Raw genomic sequence first — 18,227 nt, 5'->3', positions numbered from 1 at the left:
ATTCGGTTGGGCATTTACCTTCTCATTCCCTCCCCCTGCTCCCACCCCGCGAAGGCTGAGCTAAGAGCTGCGGGAGCAAAGAAGAGGTGCTAGGGCTGGCAGGCTGCTGGCTGGCTGGGCGGGCTGGCAGCCGGTCCATGTGGGCTGTGGTTACAGCTTGCTGCGTTAGTGGCTGTACTCGGGGGAAGGTGAGTGGCTTCCTTGGAGTTACTTGCAGATGTGGCAGCAGGTTTGCAATGTAGAAGGGAGGGTGTAGCTGGATTTGTATAGCTGTCCCACCAGTATGGATCTTCTCTGCTCTGTGCCCCCACGATGAGAAACATTGTACTAGCAGAGGCTGATCTAAAAGATGGAACCTCCAAGCACTGGGGTAGAAAGACCAGTAGCTTCTGCCCTTCCCCCAGCAGCTGGTGGCAAGGAGCTAGGCTTCTCAGCTGGACCTTGCCCTAGCCCTCACCAGTGGAGACCCTAGCCTCCTCTTTCCGTTTCTGCCTCTGGCTAGTAGGTTCATTCCTTCGTATGGCAGGTGTCTTCTCAAGTCCTTACACTAGTCAGTAGTAATAAGCTGTATTACTAAGCACACCTTGTCCGTGGCATCTAAGAAGAAACAACTAAGAAAAAATGGTCTTGCTTTGAGCTTGGACCCCATGGGTCTGTGTGAGCTTGTGTGGTCTGTCGAGTTCAGACTGTACACTCCTGGGGTCAGGCATGATGTGTTCCACTAGGTCTAGGACCTGTCAGAGGACTTGGGAGGGCATCAGTAAATAAACAAACCAACCATGTTTCTCCTCTGTAAAATTGGGACAATAATATTTCTTCCCTTCCTTCCACAACAGACTGAGGACTCATTAGTTAATGTCGTCAAGGATTCTGAAAAATTTAAGCCCCATACCAAAGAGATATTTATTGTTGATTTTTTTTATATCCAGGGGTATCGTCCCCAAACACTGAAATGCAGTTAGCTGTGTGGTGGAAGGAGACAGCTGTGTAGCAGTCACAGCAATACCCCTCAACCTGCCAAGGCCCAAATGCAGGACGCAATGTGTGAGGAAGGCCCAAATCAAGGGACACAACACAGTCTCTGGGAAAGCTTCAAGGGGAATGTGCTAGAGGAGTGTGCTAAAGTACAGAAAAGGGGGTGTGGAACCCTTGTATTTGAATGCTTATGACAGAAACGAAAGGGGAAACGCCTGCAGGAGGAACAGCAGTAGATTTACTGTGGAACAGCCTTTGTTTAAACGTTCTTCATAGTATTCAAACACTATGTACAGTATTTTCTACTAGTTGCCCTGTGCTTAGTGTGCATTAAGTGTTTGTTTTACTCAGAGAGCCTATGGTGCGCTCTCTTTGAAATGGACACAGGATTGTTACCATCCGTTTCTCTGGGCTTTGCATACAACAGCCCTGAGGTTTACCTGTGTGTGCTGCTTTCTGAACAGGCAGAACTCTGGCCTGAGCTTCAGCACAGAGGAAAGCCGAGGTGCAGGGGAGTGTAGAGTTATTCAGTGTTGTCTGAGCATCCCCTACTCGCCCTTACACTTGTGCCCCCAGGGTGGGGAGACTGTGTCCTCTTAGGGGACCGAAGGCTGGTGGAACCATTCCCTGGGGTGGAAAGGGGAGGGGCCAGGCACAAGAGTCAGCCGTGAAAACCAGATCCTGGGCTTTTTGTGAGGCCAGGGCAGGAAGGGCTGAATGCAGCATGCCAGGGCTCACGGCTCCTTGCACCTCAGGACTAGCAACTTGAGAAGCAAAGAGCCCCCCAAGCCCCACCCTGCCTGGCTCCCTCTGTGGGTTTTCTGTCCTCCTTGATGTGAATTGACCCTACGTCCATGTCCGTGTTTTGCCCCCTGCCCCCTGTGCTGGAATTTGTCCCTTCACAGCAGCAGCAGGAACTCATTCCCAGGCAGCTGGTGGCCAGGGTGCCATTCACAGAGCATACAGCTCCCTGTGCAGGCAGGGGGCAGGATGGGGACTCTGGCAGGAGGCTATAGCTGCCTTTGGGCCGACGGCTCTATCAGTGACATACGGTCTGGGTGTGTTTCGCTCATTGCTATGCCATCCAAGCTAGTTCACCTGACTATCCTGTGACAGACACACGTGAATCCTGCCCATGCCAGGTTTGAGAGCAGCCGCTCTCCGGGCAGGACAGTCCATCACTACAGCTCTCTTTGTGCTTGTAGTGCAACTGGGCCATTTAGCCCTGTTTGTCCCGTAGTCGCTCTGGGACCAGGGATATCCCTGACCGCTCGTAGCAGTGGCTAATGACCCTCATTCTGTGGGTGCAGCGTGACATTCCTGGACAGCTATTGTGCTGCTGCCCTCGGGGCCCTTTGCTGCTACCAGGCTGGGTGGCCGTCAGCCTGCAGACACATCCCAAGTGCTTCCCGTTCGCTCTCCTCCTGCTGACTGAGAGCTGGGGGTGAACTAGGCCACCTTAGCTGCACCTTGGCTACTGATCAGCTGGTTCTTGACTAGTTAACAACAGCCGATCCTCTTCCTCCTCCCAGCCTATTAGAAGAAGAGACCGTGATCTCTGTTGACTGGAGCAGCTGGGAGCTCACCAGTGGGCAGAGCTACTGTTCCCCTGCAGCGGGCCTGATCCTCCTCAGCGCATCCCCTTGCCGGGCCACGTACCTGAGTACAAAGCGAGCGTGGAACGCTCTCAGTTTCGATACCAGCCTCACCGCCCCGGGCCCAGGTCTAGACTCATAGAATATCAGGGTTGGAAGGGACCTCAGGAGGTCATCTAGTCCAACCCCCTGCTCAAAGCAGGACCAACACCAACTAAATCATCCCAGCCAGGGCTTTGTCAAGCCTGACCTTAAAAACCTTTAAGGGAGGAGATTCCACCACCTCCCTAGGTAACGCATTCCAGTGCTTCACCACCCTCCTAGTGAAATAGTGTTTCCTAATATCCAACCTAGACCTCCCCCACTGCAACTTGAGACCATTGCTCCTTGTTCTGTCATCTGCCACCACTGAGAACAGCCGAGCTCCATCCTCTTTGGAACCCCCTTTCAGGTAGTTGAAAGCAGCTATCAAATCCCCCCTCATTCTTCTCTTCTGGAGACTAAACAATCCCAGTTCCCTCAGCCTCTCCTCATAAGTCATGTGCTCCAGACCCCTAATCATTTTTGTTGCCCTCCGCTGGACTCTGCTAGAATACCTGTGCTCTCCTGCTCCCTGTGCTCCTGCTTCATTCCTTACCTTGTCTCCTGGGAGATGAGGCTGACTCTAAGGCATCCGTGAGCTCCTCTGTACCCCTGCTCCATTCCCTACTGGGCTGTCACTCAGGATGTGCATTGTCATCATTACGGAGCGCCAGGGAGCCTCCAGTCCTGAGACTCCACTGCCGCTCCTCCGTGGCCAGTCAGTCTGAAACCCGGGCTAACGCTGAAAGTGCAGCACCGCTGCTAGTGGTTTTGCAGATATGGCTCCTGCTGGGGTGAGTAACAGCTGACTTCCTCCTGTCTCTAGTATTGGCTCCCGGCAGCTGTTGGGCTGACAACAGGAAGCTGAGTCAGCAGATCAGCTGCAAGTGGTGCTTGGTTTTTATTTTATTCTCCCAGCAGCCAAAAGAAGCTGTGGTTTTCTTGACACTTGTTCTGGGTGCGCAGGGATGTCCATGGTGGAAGGCCTGATGGGGAGGACAGGAGGAGAAGTGAGTCCTGTAAATCAGAGATGTCCATCGGTGCTTTCCCTTGTTCCACACTCTTGCGAAAAGGCGAGATGTGCTGGGTGGCACCTTCGAGGACTAGCTCCCCTCACTGGCTAGGCCCCAGTGACTGCACATGGTAGCCGGAGGAGCTGGGCTACAGTCACTGAAGGAGTGTCTTTAGACTCAGACTGTAAGGTCAGAAGGGACCATTGTGATCATCTAGTCCAGTGGCTCTCAACCTTCCCAGACTGCTGTGCCCCTTTCAGGAATCGGATCTGTCTTGCGTACCCCAAGTTTCACCTCACTTAAAAACGACTTGCTTATAAAATCAGACTTAAGAATACAAAGGTGTCACAGCACAGTATTACCGAAAGATAGCTACTTTCTCACTTTTACCATATAATTATAAAATACACCAACGGGGATATAAAGCTTGTACTTACATTTCAGTGTATAGCGCAGAGCAGTATAAACAAGTCATTGTCTGTGTGAAATTTTAGTTTGTACTGACTTCCCTAGTGCTTTTTATGTCGCCTGTTGTACAAGTAGGCAAATCTCTAGGTGAGTTGCTATCCCCCTGGCAGAGCTCTGCGTACCCCAGGGGTACGTGTACCCCTCGGTGAGAACCACTGCTCTAGTTTGACCTCCTGCACATTCATGCACTTATCTAAAGGAGCCACGGTGCTAACGCAGACAGACAGCACCTCTCTTGCCGCCTGGTGTTGAGCTGCCTCAGACAGAGCAGAGTCCTTGCCAGACCTGGCTGCTGCACTAGGCTCCTGTCTCTGTGCTCTCCTGGACACCTTGGGTGTGTCTACAAGCAATGGGGTGTTCACCCCACTCTTGCCCGGAGGGGGCCAATTAACCAAACAGGCCATGGCTGAGAGCAGGTGGGTGAACACTCCCCTGCCTGAGGGACAGAGCCCGGCTGGTTTAGGAACAGCTGGGCTGGATTTATAAGGACAGGAAGCTGCTAGCAGAAGGGGCTGCTGGGAAAGTCTGCAGTCACTCCCTGGGAGAAGGGAGGTGCATCTGAGCTGGCAAATCAGGAATGGGGGAGCCAGGGAGGTAGGGCAGGGCTTAGGGAAAGGCAGTGAGGTGTAGAAGGAAACAGACCTTGGATGCTGGCTAGAGGGTCCCTGAGCAGAACCTGGAGTAGAGGGGGGCCTGGGCTCCCCTGCCAGCCACTGAGGGAGTGGCACTATGAGGCACTGATTGGTAAGGCCGCCTAGGACTGCTGGTGAGGAAAGACTTTGATACCCAGAAGGGGAAATGCACAGAGTGACCCAGCTGGAGGGTCAGGTCACAAATAGGCAGCAGCAGCTCATGGAGCAAGAAAGGGGCTGCAGACCCAGAGAGAGAGGCGGAGGACAGCTTGCAATGGTGAGAAGGGCTGTTGCCCCCACAAACTGTTGCCCAGAGTGACCAGGAGGAGGTGCTATCCTGGTGGTGGGTGAACCACCCTGTCATGCTGCATAGCAAAGAAACCCCCCAGCAGGTGCTGAACTGGGCTTGGCCTGCGGGGCTGTTTCATTGCTGTGTAGATGTCTGGGCTTGGGCTGGAACCTAACCTCTGGGACCCTCCCACCTTCCAGGGTCCTAGAGCCCAGGCTCCAGCCCAAGCCCAGACGTCTACACAGCAATGAAACAGCCCCGCAGGCCGAGCCAGCGGGCGTGGGCCAGCCGCAGGTGTCTAGCTGCAGTGCAGACATACCCCGTGTGCAGGGTACAGTCGGGTATGCTGTACCAGTAAGGTATTTGTAGCTGGGCGGTGTTCAGGCCATATGGGGTGGGTGGGGGGAGTTCAGGCTGTATGGGGGGTGTTCTGGCTCAATGACACAGTGCCTCTTACTGGTATTGGCCTTGTCTCTGATGTTCACAGCATGGGTAGATTCCCCATTAACCCTGCCAGGCCTTTAGAAGCTTATTCTCCATCTCTGAGCTGCTTCTGCCCAAGGCCCCAGGCCTGGGGGCGGGGGCGGTACCTTGGGGGGCAGAGTGAGCCGTCTTCCTAGAACTGAGTAGTGGGTGGACGTGCCCGGTTCTTGGAGCCAGGGAAGATGTTCAGGTGACTGGTTGGTTGGGAGAGAGGCTTGCCTGGTTGGGGTTTTATGGGACTGGACCCAAGCACTCTGGCTCTCAGAGCCCGTTGTTGGGGAGAGGCAATGGGTCACCTGGAGCTGACTTTGAGGGATGGTGACTTAGAGCGCAAAGTGCTGACCGGCCTGTTGCCCAGGCAGCTGTGCCGGCTGCCGACACGTGACTCTGTTCCCACCCTTGTAGGTCCCTGCTGCCGGAGCAGCACATAATGGCTCTGAGCCTTGGTGCCAGGAAGGAAATTGCTCTATGGAAACAGTGCTTTCAGAGAGACTGATGGGGTCTCAGGGAGGCTGAGTGGGGTGGTCCAAGTAGAACTGTATCCCAGCCAGGAAGAGCTTTGCTGGCTTGGGTTGATGTAACCAGGGTACCTGCCTCCTGCTGCCTGCTCTTTTCTGCAGCAGGAAGGAGGCTCCCAGGAAGCACCTGACTGGTCTCCGATAAATGCACCTTATGACCAGTGAATAGCAACAGCCAATCAAAGCCCTACACTGACATACTCCCCCTGCCTTCAGCCAACCCCACTGTCCCTTCTCAGGCCAACCCCTCTTCTAAAGTCTTGTCCATGGGGAAGCTGCCGTAGCTTCCTGCGGGCCCGTTGCGGCGGGAGTAGCGCGCTGACCCCCAGGCTGCTGGTGCCTTAACCGCCAGGCCATCTAACCCTGCTTCGAGCGCCAGGGGCTGCTGGCACCTCCTCTGCGTGAGGCTCTAGCCATCGCTCGCGCTGGGGCAAGCCACAGTGAGGGATCTTAAGGAAAAAGGCCTAGTGTTCACTAGGCTTTAGCCTGGCAGCAATGCAGCCGGCGGGGCTGGACTCCTGCCTGGGCCAGTGGCTGCTCAGGCTCCTTGCTGTGGAATAGCCAAGAATCCGGCGTGCCTTGGCCCATGTTTCTGTGGAAATGGAGGCACTTGACATCCTCATTCTCACCTGGGGGCTGTGAAAGTGAAATGGGCCCCACAGCCCTCCTCCTTGCCAGGGGCCCCTGTGGGGGAGCTGGAGCTGGGGAGGCCATTGGAGCTCATCCTTGCCACCCCCAGGCCAATGCATGGGCAGGGCTGTTTGCTGTGGTTTCAAGTATCAGAGGGGGAGCCGTGTTAGTCTGGATCTGTAAAAGCAGCAAAGAGTTACAGATGTTAGTCTATAAGGTGCCACAGGACTCTTTGCTGCTGTGGTTTGTCCACTCTAGTATTGGGAGACCATTTCCCAGCCTGGCTGTCGGAAAGTTGGCTCTGTCACGCAGTCTGCTTTCCCCTTGGAATTCCATCCCCGGCCGGCTAGCTACAGCCCCTTGGGATGCCCGGGCAAAGCTGCCCTCTCTAATGTTTGCAGACTGTTCTCCTGCCCTTTGGGCAGTTGCTTCGCTGAACTTAACAGATTTAATTCTTGCCCCATAAATTGCTCCTTCCAGGCTCGTAAACGTGTCTGTGGCTTTTGTCTAAGCTCTCACCAGCATGTCACTATCTTTCTGGGAAGGAGGTGCCCACAAGTGCCCTCCTATTCTAGTGTGCCTATTGGGGATACCCTGTACCCCAGCCCCCTAGCGTGCCAGTAGTATGGTGGCCACTCACACATTCTGGTACTTCTAGGAACAGCGTGGGCCTACCCCTGCCAGTGTGACAGTGCATGCGAGGTCACACTGCACTGGGGAGGGGGGCGTTAAGAGCCAGAGGGGACGGACCAGTATCCCCTGTCCAATACCGGACAAAACCACGTTCAGTTTGTCCCAGTACTGGACGGGGGACAAACCTCTCAAGGTCCAGTTTAATGCTGGACGAGTGGCCTGCCTAGCCAGTAGTATGCCTGGGTACGGCTCTCAGAGGCAAGCAGTGTCGGTGCTTGGTGCCTGGTAGGTTCCAGTAACCATCAGACATGTCGCGAAGGGAAAGGTTTTTCCTAGGGCTGGCAGGAAAGGGGAAAGGCTGCAGATCCCCTAGGCACAGGGGCTTAGTGAGGGTCCCTGGGGCAGTCCCGTGCTCTTCAGGGCTAGTGCCTGGGGTGCCCTCCTCAGTCCAGCCTCTATTCAAGCAAATTTGCATTTGTCAGCTGCCAAGCCAGGCTCCATTAGTATTTCTCATTGGGGCCCCTCTGCACTGGCTCCCTGCTCCTCCATGAGTCCCACACAAACCTGCTCCTGACAGTCTCAGCCTGTTCGATGTGCAGCTTCTCTCCAGCTCCCTGCTGCCGTGCAGTTCACTCCCAAACAGCCTGGCAGCTCCTGGGTAAGGCCCTTTCCCCTTACCTGGCATGGGGAGGGGATGGGCAGTAGGGAGGGGCAGATGGGAGTTGTGGCCCCTTCTTAGCAGATCCATTGCACTAGTTGTGGTTGCACCAGTTGCTGAGCACTGTCCCCTCCCTGTGTGATGGAGGAGGGCTGTGTGTTGTGTGGACCTTTTTTGCAGCAGTATCCCATGGCAGGCTCAGGTCTAACTTGCTGATCCCCTGGTGCCCCTGGCGCTTGCTGGCTCCTGGTTCCTCCCTCCTGGGGCAGTGGCCACTGCTAATCTTTCAGTGCCCCCTTCTTGTATTTCTCCCATGGCCATTGAGGACGCTCATCCATCTGTGCTGCCCGGGCCAGGTACTGCAGCCTGGGGTGGGAGGTGGGGGTTCTGGGGGAAGTGTGAGAAGCCACAGGGTAGGAATGGGGGAAGGTGGGGAGCAGAGAGACAGTGACCTTTACAAGCAGGGTTCTGGTGGCCCTGGGCTCTGGTTCCATCTCTGGGAAGTGGGAGCAGAACCCTCCATGCACTTACCTGCCTTCCCTTGTTCATGTTTCCTGGGCTGGGGGACCTGAAGGCTTGCGGGGGGGGGCTAGGGGCACCCTCCGGGTTACGGCAGGTCTTGGGGGGAATCCCACTGCCTGATGCACCTCTGGCACTGAGTATGCCTCACCTTTGCACCTTCCCTTTTCTCAGCCCCCTGATTGATATGGGCCCTGCAGCTCTGTCAATGATGAGGACTCCTTGCAGTAAACTGAGCGGTGGTGCCTTCAGCAGATGTGCCTGCCTGTTGGGCGATGGGCAACCCCAGGCTTGCCTTCCAGCAGCCTGGGCGTGAGATGGCCTGGCATTCAGCGCTGGACAGAAAGGGCAGTGGTTGGGGGCTGGACCTCCCTGCTGGAGAGCATCTGGCTGCCCGCCTGCCTAGTTTCATGGTGGGAGAAGGGAGCGGAGCTCATCCGAGATTCCTGTTTCCTGCCTGCAAGTCCCAGCTTCCCCATGTTAGCCACCTCAGGGAAACCCTGCAGAGGTATTGCTAGAAACCCCTGGAGTGCCTGGGTCGAGGGCCAGTAGGAGTCCCAGCTAGTCAGCCACTAGCGTCAGGCGCTCCATTCTGTGTACTGGCTGCTCCTGGCTGGCAAGGAACAGCCTTTCTCAATGCTTCATCAGGCAGACACGGTGCCAGACTGTCAGCCCCTCGTATGCAAAGATTTAATGGTGATGATTGGAGACAGTCCCTGCATTTTCAGCTGGCTGTGGGGCGATACCGCTGTGCCCTGCTGTCTGTCAGTGAGGGCGAGGAAGCCCCGTTGCATAGCTCTGTGTGGTCCTGTGTGCAGAAGGCACCGGAACAGTGAAAGAGATGCGCAGGGCCAGTTGTGGCTGCTATCAAGTATTTCTAATGGCCAGAGGACACTAGATGGGGAGGGCTCTGAGTTACAACAGAGAATTCGTTCCCAGGTACCTGGCTGCTGGGTCTCACCCACATGCCCAGGGTCTAACTGATCACCATTCCCCCCCAGAGACTCGAGGAGGGGGAAAGGGGGGGTTGTACTTTCCACTCCAGTGTGGGGCACGGGCCACTTGCTGGTTTGAACTGGTGTAAGTGGCAGAGTCTGTAACTTTTAACTCCGTCAGTGACTCAGCCAGAGGTTAGGGGTCTATTACAGGAGTGGGTGGGGGAGGTCTGGGGCCTGCGATGTGCCGGAGGTCAGACTAAATGATCACACTGGTCCCTTCTGGCCTGAAAGTCCGAGAGATGATATGGACCGGGCTGTATGGCCCAGTGACCCCTCCCTAGGCTGGCTGCTTCTGGCTGTTTCCTTTGGAGGGTCTGAGCTGCTGCCTAGTGGCCCCTCTGGCCTGTGCAGTGGCATAAGAACCACCAATCAGGAGGCTCCCTGGTGACATCAGCCTTAAAAATAAGGGATTGTCTCAAAATGTGAAACGGGCCAGACAGAAAATCGTGGCGAAATGCTGCTCCCTCTCCCTTCGGCCATGGGTGTGCAGCCCGCGGCTCTCCTGGGACCCAGTGCACAGCCTGGAGCTGCCTGAAGGCCTCCCTGCATGCGCTTGGAGGGTGCAGCTCTTTGCAAGTGACTAGCTGGGCCTCCGCTCAGGGATGCGGTCAGCCGGGCCTGATGGCCCGGGCTGGATTCCCAGGGCCTGGGACAGGCCGGCCGGGCAGGACTGAGCCGGATTCCCTGGGCCTTTCTGAATCTCAATGAATCCCAGAGCCTCTGCAAGGAAAGTGCCACCACACTTTTATTTCAGCCTCAGCGATGTTTCTCCTTCTTGCTGGCCTCTGGTTTGATTTTGGGGGATGGTCCTGCTTTTCGCGGGGCACCCTCTTCGTCGGCAGCTCCAGCTGCCCCCGGACCAGGCCTCCCCATGAGCTTTCCCTGGACAGAGAAGGCAGATGGGGTTATGGGGAGGGAATTTGGAAGTAGTGATGTCTGCAGTGCCGGGGCTGCCGCTAGCTCTCTGATTCCTCCCTTCCCCCCGCTGTGCCCTGCAGGCCCTGCAGGCCCTGACTTCTGTGCAAGATGCAGGACGTTCTGCAGCCTGGAGAACGGGAGAGACGCTAGATGGGAGCTGAACCCCTCCTGTGCAGCAGAAGAGGACACTGGTCAACCTCCCTGTGACTGATCCCTCCAGAGCAGCTTGCAGGGTTTCTGGGGTGATTGACCTGCCCCTGACTGAGCTGTGGACCCCAAACCCTACATGAGCCCTAATCTGACCCAACCCCCACCTCCCAGAGAAGCAGCTGGGTAGGGAATGCTCTGCACTGCCCCCTTCCAGGAGCCTGGATTCAAAGAAAGCACGAGCCAGCAGGGTCCTGCCCATCCTGGCCCCCCGGGCAGGCCTGAGGCGCTGCTCTTGGGCTAGGGGCGTTCTGGGTAGGAGCATGGGAGGGGAGAAGGGAATCTAGTGTCCCTGGCTTTCGTTCCCCACCCTGACTCTGGGAGTCTCTGAGCTTCTGGACACTCCCTCCTTTCTGGCGCTCCCTGAGCCGCCCCCCCCTGCACTTCCCTGGAGACAGGAGCAGAGAGGGCCAAGTCCCCTCGGCCGGGACCAGGGAGTGGGCAGCCGGCAGAGCAGGCCGGGGGCATGGAGCTCACTGAGATCTGGGAGGGCACAATGGAAATCAGCGACTCCATGGTCTGGATCTTCTTCCCATCCTGGGCCTTCAGCAGCTTGAGCCGGCTCTTTTCCAGAAACTCGCACTGAGTGCGCAAGGCATCTGCGGAGAGGGGCAGGCGGGCGGGGCTCAAAGGAATGGCATCTGCCTGGTTGCAGAAGTCCTAGTCTCTCTGACCAGGCGAGCCCCCTTCCTCCCCGGGCCCCTGCAGTGTTGGCACTGGCTAGCGCGACTGTGGCTGGGGCAGGGTGCCCGGGTGAGGTGGAGGCAGATTCTCAAATGCAGCCTGTAAATTAGCAGCAGGCCCCAAACTGCAGGTGTTTGGGGTGGGCAGTTCTGGGAGCTCACGTTCTTGTACCCCAAAGTCTTTGCTTGGTGCATGCAGCTGGAGGCCAGGACCCCGCTTGGGCATGTGTGCAGATCCCAGTGTTTGGGTGAATAAAGGGGGCTGAAGCCCAGAAGGTGCTTTAGTTTCATGGGGGGAGAAGGGGCAGGCCCAGTCTGGAAACCTTTGTCATAATAGGCCTGGCAAAAATCAATGGGCTAAGAATGCTGGTTCCTCCGCTGCAGGGCCTGGCGCCGCCCTCGGGCACAGCAGCATTGGCTACTCTGGCCTTGACGACATGCGGCTTGTGCCAGGGCAGCTCCGCCACCAGCCCCCTCGCTAAGGCTAGGTCTACACTGCAGCGGGGTTCCGACCTAAGATACGCAACTTCAGCTACGTGAATACCGTAGCTGAAGTTGCGTATTTTAGGTCGGCTTACCTAGCGGTGAGGACGCGGGAAAGTCGACCGCTGCCGCGCTGCCGCCGACTCCGCTGCCGCCTCCTGCCGAGGTGGATTTCCGGAGTCGACGGCAGAGCGATCAGGGATCGATTTTACCGCGTCCTGACTAGACGCGGTAAGTCGATCCCCGAAAAACCGATTGCTACCCGCCGGATCGGCGGGTAGTGAAGACAAAGCCTAAGACATTTGAGGAGCAAAGTGATGGTAGCCCAGCCGGTAGGCGGCTGGAGCTGGCTGCTGTGAGCTGGCAATCCCCTGATGTGCCCGTGGGAGGCGGGTGCACAGGTGGGTTCCTGGAGCCCGCACTGTTGCTCGTCATGGTTCCCCGGGGGGTTCGTTCAGATCCTAGCCCCCTCTAGTGGGATGCAGTGGGCATACAGGAACGAGGGCAAGGCCTCCCCCGCAGGTGCTACAGAGCCAGGGGCCGAGCCGTGACCCCGCGTCCCCCTAGCATGGCGCTGTGTGTGGGCTCTGGAAATGTTCCCACCTCCCAGTCAGGCGGGTCGGGAGCGGGCATGGCCGAGGGAGCCCCGGGAGAGGGGCTGTGAGCCCTGGGCACGTGGCAGGGCGGGTGCAGGCCTGCTGGTGCTGGGTTTGCTTGATGACTCTTTTTACCTTGGCAGCGAACCCAGCTGGCTCGGACCCCCTGGCCGTGGACTCAGCTAATGCAGCTTGTGGGACGAGTCTGCCAGAACCAGCCCACAGACCCTGCGCCAAGGACTTGGTGTAGAGCCAAGGGCCTGCCCCCCTGGAGCTGGAGCGGGGCCTGGGCCAGGCCCAGGTGAGCTGCGCTGTGTGGCTTGTTCCTTGTTGGCTGAACATGAATGACCCTGCCCCATCTGAGCTGGTCTATGGCGGGGAGCGTGGCTGGGGCCATCCCCTGGAGTCCCAGCCCATCATGGCATTAGTTCCTGGCAGACCCGTCCAGGAGCTGACTTAGCAATGCCAGCGTGGCCCAGCCTGGCTCGGGGAGCAGCCAAGCAATGGCACGAAGCTGTCGAGGAAAGTAGAGGCTTGAAATCGGGAGATGCTTCCTGGTGGAGACCTGTGCTGCTGCAGGGGCATCTGCCAAGGCAAAGGGGGAGCCCCAGCAAGGGGCCAGGCATAGGGCCCCATCGCTGTGACATCAGTAACTTACCTCGGTAGCTGCCTGCTGCGGGGAGCCCTGCGCACTGCCCAGACCCTTTAGCGGCTGCGGCTCCTTCCCTGAGATCTGGGCTTTGATAACCCTGTTCCAGCAGCGGCCACCACGTGAGTGCATCTGAGGAAGAGGCGCCATCCCCACCAATAATGCCCCAGTGCTGCACCTCCCTCCGTCCCTGCTCTGCACCTCCCAGGCTGCGTCCTGCCACGCCCCACCACTGCTGGGGTCATGTGCAGCCAAGTCCTTTCTGCAGCTCCCTTGCCTTGGCCTCTTTGTGCCACCCTGAGCGTGGGGCGGGGAGCAGCCGGCACCTACCCAGCAGCTCTGGCTCGGGGTCCTTGAGGACTGGGGTGAAGGCGCGATAGGCGTTTTCCTGTTTGGTCCCTGCAAGAAGAAATCCTCAGTGTCACGTCACGGGTGGAGAAGGTGCCCTGGGCTGGTGTTGCCTGCTCCCCTCGCCCCTCAGGCAGCAGCAGAGGCAGTCTGTGCTCTGCCCAGGCGCGGGGCTGGGCTGGCAGGGCAGGGCAGGGAGTCCTGGGCTGATGGGGGTGGGGTGAGGCCTGCTCAGCGCTAGTACCTCTGGCTGTGGGCATCAGATTCCTGCTCTGGGCCCTTGGGGGTGGGGCAGATGGCACGAGGAGCCCCCACAGCAGAGACTGGGCCTCGCTTTGCACAGAGGAGCTTTTAAAGGGATAATTGTCTCCCCCCCCCAGCCTCTGCCTACCCCCTCCCTGGCCAGCTGAGGTGCTAGGGCTTCAGTGGGGAGGGGCTGTGCTGCTGGGGGCTGCAGGGCACCCTCGGGAAGGCACCTGGGGCTCCACGCTCCACCCGGCACACGTAATAGGTTCCTCGGGGCGAGAGGAACTTGCTGGCACTGTCGCTGGGGAGCTTGACCAGGAAGAGCAGCTTGAGGGTGCCCTGTTCGTCACACAGGTCGATGGCTTCTGGAAGACACCACAAGTCCTGGGAATGAGCTGCGCTCCCCCCATCCTGCCCCATGGCACAGCCCACGGCGCTGACACCGGGACCTGCCTGCCGCCGAGCTGGCTGGGGCATTCACGTTCCAAACACAGTCCTGTGAGGCTGGGCAGGGCCAAGCCCTCTGCTAGGCCTGCTCCCGCGCCGACCACGCTGCGGCCATGGGTTACTGGGCAGGGAATCCCGGCTGCCCTGCAGCCCATTGGGGCACTTCGCCCGCCAGACTCCCCCTCCCCTGCATGCTGCAGAATGGTCCCCTGCCTCCCACTCCCAGCTGCTGTCCAGCCACGCTGCTCTCCCCCTCGCCGCCAGCCTGCCTTCCTCACCTGCAGCCCCTGCCTCACATCTCTGCTGCTCTAGCCCACCCCCCCGAGTCAGTCCTGTCGCCGTTGCCCTGCCCGGCCTGTCCCTGCTGAGCAAGCCTCCGCACAGTGCCCGTGGCACCTGTCAGCCCCTCATCAAAACTGCCTCCTCAGTGGCTTTGTGCTTTGTGCCCCTGGCTCTAGCTCTGTGCCACCCAGGCTTGGAGCCCAGCGCCCTCCTGCTTGGCCGGTCAGATGTGTGGATGGTGCTATCTTGGGAGGGCATCGCGTGGGCTGCTGCCTGACCCCCTCACCCACAGCCCTCTGGACCCATTAGACTCTGCTGTTGTCGACAAGGAATTCATCTCCTCCTCTCCATAGTGTCTGAGTGCCTCTGCTACATGGCTCCCCCACGCTCCACTGCATGTGTCCTGCCCAGCATGGCGCCCACCCCTTGGCATCTGACATGACTGTGCTCACATCACACGTGTGGGCAGTGCCCTGCCCCCGGGTCTTGCACAGAGCTCGCCCCTGGTGGCTCCTGTGGGGCTCCCTCCTGGGCCGCTGCTCCTATGCGCTGCCATTACCCAGCGCCAGCTCGCGCCCTCTTGTCCTGTCCTCCCCAGCACGTGCCATGGGCCCAGAGCTGTGCGCTCTGGCTCGCTAGGTTGGGTCTGCGGGCCTGCCCTTGCTGCCAGCCTGCTCTCGGTCTCTGGCGGGGTCCCGGCGCAGGCCTGGCGGGTCAGGGGTGCTCACCTGTTCTCCGGAGCCCCACCTTACTCCTCAGGTAGTGCAGCAGCAGGAGGACAGAGCAGCAGGTGTTAGCCAGAAACTGCTGGTTCTCTGGAAGGGACGAGGCAGTGCCTGACCCAGGGCTGGGCACACAGCTGGGGCGGGGCCTCGGGGCTATGGGCTGGGGGAAATGATGCTGAAGGTGGGAGCTATCTGCAGGCTGCTGCCCCCGCCTCGCTGGGCCCGTCCCCGTGCTGGGCCAAGAGCATGACTCCCAGAGCCCAGCAGCACTAGCCAGTGCAGGGCTCACCAGCCAAACCCTCCGTGGCCTCAGACTGAGCGTGGGGAATGCCCCAGTGCCCATGGTGTGCCCGCGCCGGCCCAGCCAGCAGCTCTGTATCTGCCCTCTTGGTGAGCTGGCACCTGGGAGCTGTCCCTTAGCCCAGGGCAAGCAGTGCCCTGCTGTGCCCCTGCAGACCAGGCTTGCAAGGCTGGGGTGGATCCCTAGGGGCTATGGAAGCCCAAGAGAGAACCCCAGCGGAGAACTCGGGCCCACCCCCTGCAGAGCTAACCGGAGTCCTGCCCCCTCACCTCACCTCACCCCAACCCACCCTCCCAGTGAGGGCAGCCGCACATGCAGCACCTTCTCCCAGCCAACGCCAGCACGGGGCCTCACCTCCGTGTTTGACACAGATGAACATCGTAGTGCATAGGCCAAGCTGCATGAGGCCAGTGGGGGGCTGCAGGGCACGCCCCCCTCACATGACCTGCAGCAGGGCTATTGTGAAGTCAGCCGCAGACAGAAAGGCCTGGCTGCCGGGGGCGGGGAGGGGGGAAGGCGGCTTGATGGCCTGGGCTGGGGATGCTGACGGGCCTCTGGCAAGAGGAGACAGTGCAGGCTTTGAGCACAGCCGTGGGCCATCATCTTGGCAGTGTGGTGTATTGAGGACGGGGTTAGACTCACAAGCGAGCGCTTTGAGAGCATGTGCTGGTGTTCCTGGGCCTGTTGGCAGACTGGGGCTCTGCAGGGAAGCCTGCACTCTACCTGTCAGTTTGCAGCGAGCCAGCCTAGAACCAGGTGGGTGGAGTTGTGCCTCTGCCTACAGAGCAGCCTGCTTCGTCTCTCTCTGTTTTCAGGAGCTGCTGTGGGAGAGTTCTGCGAGCTGCACAGTAAAGGCAGGTGTCATTGCGCCCTTCCAACAAGAGTGTGTGTATGGTTTTATCTCACTTGGCTGTGTGGGCCGTGACCGGAACTGGAAGCTCTTCGGTTCCTGGCAGCCCAGGGTAGGCAGCGACGTGAGTGCCTGCTGGGCCTCGGCCGCGCACCGTGGCATACGTGGTTGTAATAAGAGGAGCCCCTGAGATATAAACCTTGGTATCAGAGGCCTGGTATGAGGCCTAAGGCCTGAACTAAAGTAATGGTCAAGACTTTGCTAACATAAAGCAAAGTTAAGCTGTGAGCCAGAGGCAGGCCCTGCTCACAGAAGCTGGCAAGGAAAGGGCTGATGCTGCAAAAAGAGACATACCTAAAAGGTACTGGACACCAGATATCAGAACATACACTATACTGGAACATTCCACAGTTATACATGGAACAGGCCGACCCATCCCAATGACAGGGGCAAAAGGGGAATATGATGGATAGTGTTGTTTTGATCGAACCAACATGTACAAGGTGAGAGGCGGCACCTTACTACGTAGAGGGGTTGTACCTTGCTACATAGAGGGGTTGCACCTCAATACGTCAGGAGTGATGTGTAACTTGTTTGTACCTGTGTATAAGAATGTATCCCTGGGGTGGTGTCTTTGTCCAGCCGAGGGGGCAGTGGAAAGTCCCGCCACTGACTGAGTTGAGTCCATTGCCGAGCGGCACTTTCTCGTAGTATGCCCTGACTTAGGCTAAGAAACCTACAGGGAACTGCAATTGTGTCAGGGTCGCAATAAACCTGGCCGAGGTGCCTTCGTACCTTACTAGATTCTGTGGTTATTGGGGGTTTGCTGGGTCAGCTATCTGCGCAGAGCTGGGGCAGCACACAGAGGGAACACACACACGCAGCCGAGTGATATCAACAGGAGAAAGCAGAAGCACCACACCGGTAGCATCTGACAACAGTGGTTGGGTGGCACGCCCAATGGGCCAATGGCAAAGCAGTGAGCAGCGGAGCCAGGCTCTGTGCGCAGCCCAGGAGGCGAGCGGGCCACAGGTCAGACGCAGGGGAACAGGCCCAGCCAGAGGGATGCACAATGGATTCCAGCAGGCAAGTGAATGAGTGCGGAGACCCCGCTCCAGGCGAGTGACTCCTGGGACTCCCGCGTCCCAGCTCTGCAAGGAGCCTCAGTGGGAGCGAGGGGCACTGGGCAGAGCCAGGGGACGTGGGAGAGGCTGCGGAGCGGCTGGGTCGGGGGGGGGGGGTGCAGGTACAGAATGCCCAGAGGAACAAACACTCTTGGGTGAGACTGTTTTTATTTATCTATAAAGTTGCTGCACAATCAGCAGCCAGAGAGCTCCTCTGCCAGGGCCCTGCTCAGCCCAGGCAGAACGTGGGGAGCACTAGGGGCAGCAAGGCCCAGCAGGGCACGGCAGCCACACGGCCAGGTGCCTTACGCTGGTGAGCTGCCTGGCGGCTGGCGGGGATGCAAAGTGCACGGGGGGGGGGGCACTAAAAGAATGCTGAGGGGAGCATCATCTATGTGGAAAGGGGTGTGTGCTTGCATACAGGGGCTGGGGGAGTGCTTGAGGCGCTGGGCAAGGAGTGCTGGGGTGGATGGGGGAGGGGTACATGTGTGAGGATGTGGGGAGGATGGGGGAGGGGTGCTGGGGTGGATGGGGGAGGGGTACATGTGTGAGGATGGGGCGAGGGCTGGGGAGGATGGGGGAGGAGTGCTGGGGTGGATGGGGGAGCGGTACATGTGTGAGGATGGGGAGGGGACGGGTGGATGGCGGAGGGGTACATATGTGAGGATGGGGCGAGGGGTGCTGGGGTGGATGCGGGAGGAGTATATGTGTGAGGATGGGGCAAGGGCTAGGCAGGATGGGGGAGGGGTGTTGGGGAGGATGAGGGAGGGGTACATATGTGAGGATGGGGCGAGGGCTAGGCAGGATGGGGGAGGGGTCCTGGGGAGGATGGGGGAGGGGTACATGTGTGAGGATGGGGCGAGAGGTGGGCAGGAT

General features: G+C 58.7%; 1 protein-coding gene across 1 annotated transcript; it reads right to left on the bottom strand.

Moving 5' to 3' along the window:
• Nucleotides 1-10,248: 10,248 nt before the first annotated feature.
• C9HXorf65 (chromosome 9 CXorf65 homolog) lies at nucleotides 10,249-16,389 on the bottom strand. Its single transcript, XM_065410899.1, has 6 exons — nucleotides 16,284-16,389; nucleotides 15,080-15,166; nucleotides 13,853-13,987; nucleotides 13,359-13,427; nucleotides 11,095-11,216; nucleotides 10,249-10,374 (listed from the first exon to the last, which is right to left on the bottom strand). Exons 1-6 carry the CDS (start codon nucleotides 16,387-16,389, stop codon nucleotides 10,249-10,251), a joined length of 645 nt encoding a protein of 214 aa, XP_065266971.1.
• Between the last annotated feature and the right edge of the window lie 1,838 nt (nucleotides 16,390-18,227).

Source organism: Emys orbicularis, chromosome 9, assembly GCF_028017835.1.
Source record: "Emys orbicularis isolate rEmyOrb1 chromosome 9, rEmyOrb1.hap1, whole genome shotgun sequence".
Lineage (NCBI taxonomy): Eukaryota > Metazoa > Chordata > Testudines > Emydidae > Emys > Emys orbicularis.
This window is presented reverse-complemented; position numbering and strand designations above follow the sequence as displayed.

Coding starts and splice junctions, on each gene's coding strand:
- C9HXorf65 (XM_065410899.1), bottom strand. CDS start 16,389: ATGCCACGGTGCGCGGCCGAGGCCCAGCAGGCACTCACGTCGCTGCCT. Junction 13,988..15,079: donor GGTGGGGCTCCGGAGAACAG/GTGAGCACCCCT, acceptor GGTGTCTTCCAG/AAGCCATCGACCTGTGTGAC. Junction 13,428..13,852: donor GGTGGAGCGTGGAGCCCCAG/GTGCCTTCCCGA, acceptor TTCTTCTTGCAG/GGACCAAACAGGAAAACGCC.